Source organism: Culex pipiens, chromosome 2, assembly GCF_016801865.2.
Source record: "Culex pipiens pallens isolate TS chromosome 2, TS_CPP_V2, whole genome shotgun sequence".
Taxonomy (NCBI): domain Eukaryota; kingdom Metazoa; phylum Arthropoda; class Insecta; order Diptera; family Culicidae; genus Culex; species Culex pipiens.
In genome coordinates, this window is record NC_068938.1 from 98,285,350 (window position 1) to 98,291,349 (window position 6,000).

General features: G+C 37.5%; 1 protein-coding gene across 2 annotated transcripts in view; it reads left to right on the top strand.

Annotated features, from left to right (window-relative positions):
• LOC120416872 (zinc transporter 2-like) overlaps window positions 1-4,584 on the top strand; it is a 144,759-nt gene extending 140,175 nt beyond the window's left edge. For both annotated transcript variants that reach the window (XM_039578767.2, XM_039578768.2), the window contains exons 7-8: window positions 3,621-3,768; window positions 4,296-4,584. In XM_039578767.2, the coding sequence (XP_039434701.1) occupies window positions 3,621-3,768; window positions 4,296-4,438 (291 nt within the window). In that variant the 3' untranslated portion in view covers window positions 4,439-4,584. The remainder of the gene's footprint in view (window positions 1-3,620; window positions 3,769-4,295) is intronic.
• Window positions 4,585-6,000: the final 1,416 nt, after the last annotated feature.

Genomic DNA, 6,000 nt, shown 5'->3' on the forward strand with positions numbered 1-6,000 from the left:
AGTGATGCGTGTTACGCGAGAGGGGCCATCAAAGAATGCTTCTCACCAAGCCAATTTGATAACACTCAGAGAAATAATTAAAAACAATATATTAGGAATTTATTAGTCCTGTTTTTACTTACAAAATGAACATGAGGTAATTTACTTCAAATTTAACGTTTGTTGAAAAATTCAATTTTTCATTATATTTTGGATGAATAAGTACAATAATCAAATCATCCCGACTAACCAACTATCCTGAAATAAATGGATCGTACATCAGATTCTTCGTGAACTGTTCAAACCCCAAAACTCGACAAGCAACTTCCTTCAAACTTAACCAAAAAAGCACCACTTTTCAAGGATTCTTGGATGCGCAAGTGGCCAAAACACCCGGACTCTTCTTCCAAACCAGTCCGGAAGAAGCACTAACACAAACTCACCAAAACAAACGTCGACGGCGGCACGGAATCAGCGACGATTCCTGGACGTAAACACCCAAACGCACTGGCACCTTCCTCCAGACCGATCCGGAAGAAGCACCAACACAAACTCACCAAAATAAACGACGACGGCGGCGCGGAATCTGCGACGATTCCTGGACGTAAACACCCGGACGCACTGGCACCTTCCTCCAGACCGATCCGGAAGAAGCACCAACACAAACTCACCAAAATAAACGACGACGGCGGCGCGGAATCTGCGACGATTCCTGGACGTAAACACCCGGACGCACTGGCACCTTCCTCCAGACCGATCCGGAAGAAGCACCAACACAAACTCACCAAAATAAACGACGACGGCGGCGCGGAATCTGCGACGATTCCTGGACGTAAACACCCGGACGCACTGGCACCTTCCTCCAGACCGATCCGGAAGAAGCACCAACACAAACTCACCAAAACACACAACGACGACGGCACAGAATCTGCAACGATTGTTTGACGCACGAGCGACCAAAACTCCCGGACACGCGACGATTGAATCACGATCCGACAGGCTTCTGCCAACCACTTTTCAAAACGTTGCGTTTGACAGTTGTCAAAGTCCCTGGGTCAAAAGATGGTTGAATATTGTACCTAAATTTGATGAATATTACTCAAGTATACGAGTAGCAAAAATAATGTTGAATATTCATCAAAAAATAGGTAATATTACACATTTTTTGTGTAAAACCTGTTTGACAAAAAATAATTTCGTTATTCAACAATTATAGAGGTAAAATTCATCATTCTTTTTTTCAACATTCTGTTTTCAACCTTCCATTTTTACATTATTTTTTGCTGTGTATTGTTAATTGTATTGTTTTAGGTATTTGAAGAAAAAAGAGTTTTGATATGAATTTACTTGTGTTCTCAATACAATTTTAAAGTTTTTTTTTATATTTCGAAAATGGCGACATGTAATCTGCCTAATTTATGTAACGGCGTAATTTTATCTTTAAATTTAGTGGGACTAATAAAAAATCGCTTGAAAGCCAGAATTTCAGCATTTCAACGAAAAAAATGTTCGAAAATGTTTTAAGCACCCGTAAAGTTGAATTGCAATCATTTTTTTTTCTTTAGAACGTAAGATTTGACAATAAAACATTTCAGCGAAAATTCACTAAAAACATTTTTTTTTGTGTACCAGAACATGCTCAAAATGATTCTAAACGCAGAGGAATGCATTTTTAATTGATTTCAGCTGATTGCACTCAACTTTCTAGGGATACTTTGAAATTTTTAGAAAACATATTTTTGCCCTTGATTATTCGAGTCAATTCTCAATGATGGGCGAAGGGATGGTTGTCGAAAAAAGCTTTTTAAAATACTTGTAACAGCCAAATTTCTTTCGATTTCATAATTTAGTCTGTCTAAATCCTGAAAGCCTGAATTGCCAAAAATGTTTGACGAATATTATATAATACTAGTTTCACTTTTATCACACATTATCAACAAAAAGTAAAAAAGATTAGCAAAAGTTTTAAATACCTTAATTTTGAAGAAGTAATTCCGCGGGCCACAAAAAATCACCTCGCGGGCCACGTTTGGCCCGCGGGCCATACTTTGGTCAACATGGTTTATATTATTCAAGAAATCTTTTTTTTTTCAAATTTCTAAGAATAATTATAGAGGATTTTCTGTGTCAATGTGAATGTCAATGACTCGTGGTCAGTAGGGAGAGGGATTTGTTTTAAAACTGGGAAGGGTAGGGGGATCTGAAATATGTTGTGAGTTTATCCATTCTTCAAAAACGAACTATTCTGTTTTTTTTTTTTCCATTCTTTCCAACAAAAGCTGTTCTTGTAGCACTAACGGGGTACGCGAAGCACCAAGGGGGTCAAAAAAGTTGGAAATGCAACTTCATCAGGCTAAATCTCGGCGAAAACTCAACCGATTTGGATTATTCTTGTTGCATTCGATCCGGAAGGATGTCAAGAATCACCTACAACAAATCTGTAGATCCAAAACAGATGCGTCTACCTTAAGTTATAATAAAAAATGCATTTCCACCTTTTTTCCAAGGGTTGTATGAGCCGGTGAAAATGCATTTCCAACATTGTTGACCCCGTTGGGGCTACAAGTGTTAAAGAAAGTCTGACTTCCAAAATATAATATGTTTTAAAAGTTCATATCTTAATCCTAAAAAAAAAAAAAATGACTCAAACATTAAAGGTTTCTATTCCTTCAAATAGAAATTAAAAAGCGAGGTGAAATTAATTAAAAAGCAATAATTTTATAACTTAACTCATTTTCAATATTTAGGCTCATTTTGAAGTTTTTTTATATGAAAAATATTTTTAAAAAATTATCAACCTTGGGTCATTTTGATGTCTTGTTTCATTCGACCTTTTGTCCACTTTCGACCATTTGTCCATACGACGTCTTGGCATTCGAACTTTTATCCATTCGACCATGTCTTTCGACTTTTTGTTAAACATTTGATGCAGATTTGTAAAAGGACAAACGGAATTTTCATAAAAATTTATAAAAAACAAAAAAAAAATTTCGATAATTAAAAAAATATTTTTTTTTATTTTTACGGAAATTTTGTGAATCTTTACAACCTGTCTAAAGCTTCAAAAAGTCAGAAAATAATGTTGAATGATATCCACATCTGAACGTTATAAGTATGATTTCTATGTTCTATGTATCCTAAAAAATATATTTTACTTGTTTATTTATATATTTACGAAGTCTTTAAACACTCTGCGCAAGTTAAGATTTTAACCAAACTCTCCCAAGTTTAAGGATTAAAAAACTGCGCATAAAAATCAACAATGTATAGCAATAAATTGAAAACCATTACATAACATTTAACTGTTTTTGACTTATTTTGAAACTTTAATTTCTCTTAATTATTAATTCATTAATTTCTCTTAAATTAATTAATTCATTAATTCATTAATTTCTCTTAAAGTTTTAATTCAGCATACACCTACCCCTTAATTCCCTTACGTGTAAAAGCTCCTCCCTCCGGCCACCGAAACATGTCGGAATTTTTATGCGCGTATCTTTTTTGCCCCACTCGCGCTCTCGCATCCACTTTTACCCAGTTTTTATTTTTATTGCTCCTGATCCGATTTCGGGGTGGCTTCGCTTCCCTTTTCCTTTTTCCTCTGAGTATAGTTTTCTTATTCCCCCTCTTATTCTTCGCAGGTCCTGATGGAGGGTACACCCAAGTATCTCGATTACACCGAAGTTATGGGAACGTTCCTCCAGATCGGCGGTGTCGTACGGGTACATAATTTAAGGATATGGGCACTCAGCATCAACAAGATTGCGCTGTCGGCTCATTTGGCTGTCGGTGAGTATATTTGCATGTCGTTTCGCCGCGCGCTCTGTGCTTCCGACTTCCGTTTTTGGGTTTTTTTTTGTTGGGGTGGAGGGGTTGGTTCTGTAAATGTATATTTGGAGGGTTTCGAACGTGGTGCCTACCAAGTCGGAGGGTTCGAAAGATTTTATTCGGTCGAATTGGGTCGCAATTTATGGAGGTCTTGGGTTGACTCGTACCAACTCAAGAGTAGTCAAAGCTTAAAATCGTGATTTAAGGATGATAATGTTTTTGGCTAACAAATTGACGATTTCGGGAAATGCAGAACATCAGGTAGATTTGAGATTAAGGTCTTTTGGTTGAAGTAAAGAACCTTGGACCAAGCATTCAATTGAAAGCGATTGAAAATCTTAACAAGAATACAAATTTTCCTCCTTCCAGGTGTAACTGTTCAAAACTCTTTCAAAGAAAGCTCTATCAAAAAGCTCAACTCCGTACAGTGACTGATTTAATTTTTCTCACCTCTCTTTTTCCCCGGATTTTCCTCACCCCCTAAACAGCGCCCAACACCAACACCGAGTCGGTGCTCCAGGAGGCGACGCGCACCGTTCATGCAAAGTACGACTTTTTCGAAACCACACTACAAATCGAGGAGTTCCAGCCCGACATGGAGGATTGCAATCAGTGTTCGAATCCAATTTGATCCGACGGGGGTTGAACTCCCTGGAAGAAGGCAGCAGCACAATTGGAGCGATTGCGAATTGTAGAGCAATTGGTGCTGTAGGAGAGAAGGGGGTTCGGTATTGTTAACTTGGAAAATTTTTGTTAAATTTCTGTAAAATTGAGTTAATAAACAGTATATTGTTCTGTTTGTCAAAATTTTGTTTGTTTTTATTAATCTTGAGAATACCTTTTTTTATTATTAGGGTAATTCACTACCAACTCACACAAAATCGGGAAAAGTTGCCCCGACTCCTCTTCGATTTGCGTGAAACTTTGTCCTAAGGGGTAACTTTTGCCCCTGATCACAAATCCGAGGTCCGTTTTTTTATACCACGTGGCGGAGGGGCGGTGAAAACGGTGATGAGATAGAAATTTGGTGTCAAAGGGACTTTTATGTAAAATTAGACGCTCGATTTGATGGCGTACTCAGAATTCCGAAAAATGCATTTTCACACTGAAAATGTTTTAAAAATTCTGCCATTTTCCGTTACTCGACTGTAAAAATTTTGGAACATGTTATTTAAGGGAAATTTAATGTACTTTTTGAATCTACATTGACCCAGAAGGGTCATTTTTTCATTTGATTTGACTTGATTGATCGTTTAACACTGGAACGCCCAACGCATGTCCAACTTACACGGACGCCCAAGCCTCCCAAAAAAGTTGGAACGGTAACTTCAACTCGCTGGTTCTCGGGCATAACTCAACCAACCAAGATGATTCTTTTTTCCAGTGATTTGTTAGAATGTCTAGATGATCCTAGAACTTTGCAGAACTTAATTTGATCAAATCTGTAATTTCTGCGACCGAAAACATCGTTCCACCTTTTTTCAAAACGACTGCCTCCGCGGAATTTTTGGCGAATTTTTTTTTACACGCGAAAAAAAAGTTGGAACGATGTTTTTGATCGCAAAAATTACAGATTTGATCAAATTAAGTTCTGCCAAGTTCTAGGATCATCTAGACATTCTAACAAATCACTGGAAAGAAGAATCATCTTGATTGGTTGAGTTATGCCCGAGAACCAGCGAGTTGAAGTTACCGTTCCAACTTTTTTGGAGCCTTGGGCGTTGGAATGTTAATTGTATAACGTTCACCTTCATGTAAGCCTATCGATTCAGAAATGAAAACTGACCAAATTATGTGTGTGTGTGTGATCAAAATTCTTAATCATATTACTCATGATGAACACGATTTGTTTCTGTTGTAGCGCGAGAGGTCTTTACTCTCGTAAAATAGTACTTTCCTCACGTTCCTTTTCGGGAGGACCATCCGCACGGTCTTGAACTTTGGGTGTACTCTGTCCGTCGACCACAGTCACAAACGAATGTGTTCAGAGATGAGAGTCTACTAAAATACTAGTGCGGCGCTAAGTTGGCCTGTTCTACCACAATTTGCCATAAATTTGTATTTGACATGGTGGAATTTGCTGTCAAATGCGTCAAATATTTTTGATAACATTGATTTTTAGCAGTTCAATAAATGATAAAAACAAAGCTTATCGCAGACTATTTTGAGTCAGCTTTAAGCGACAAAGCTCAA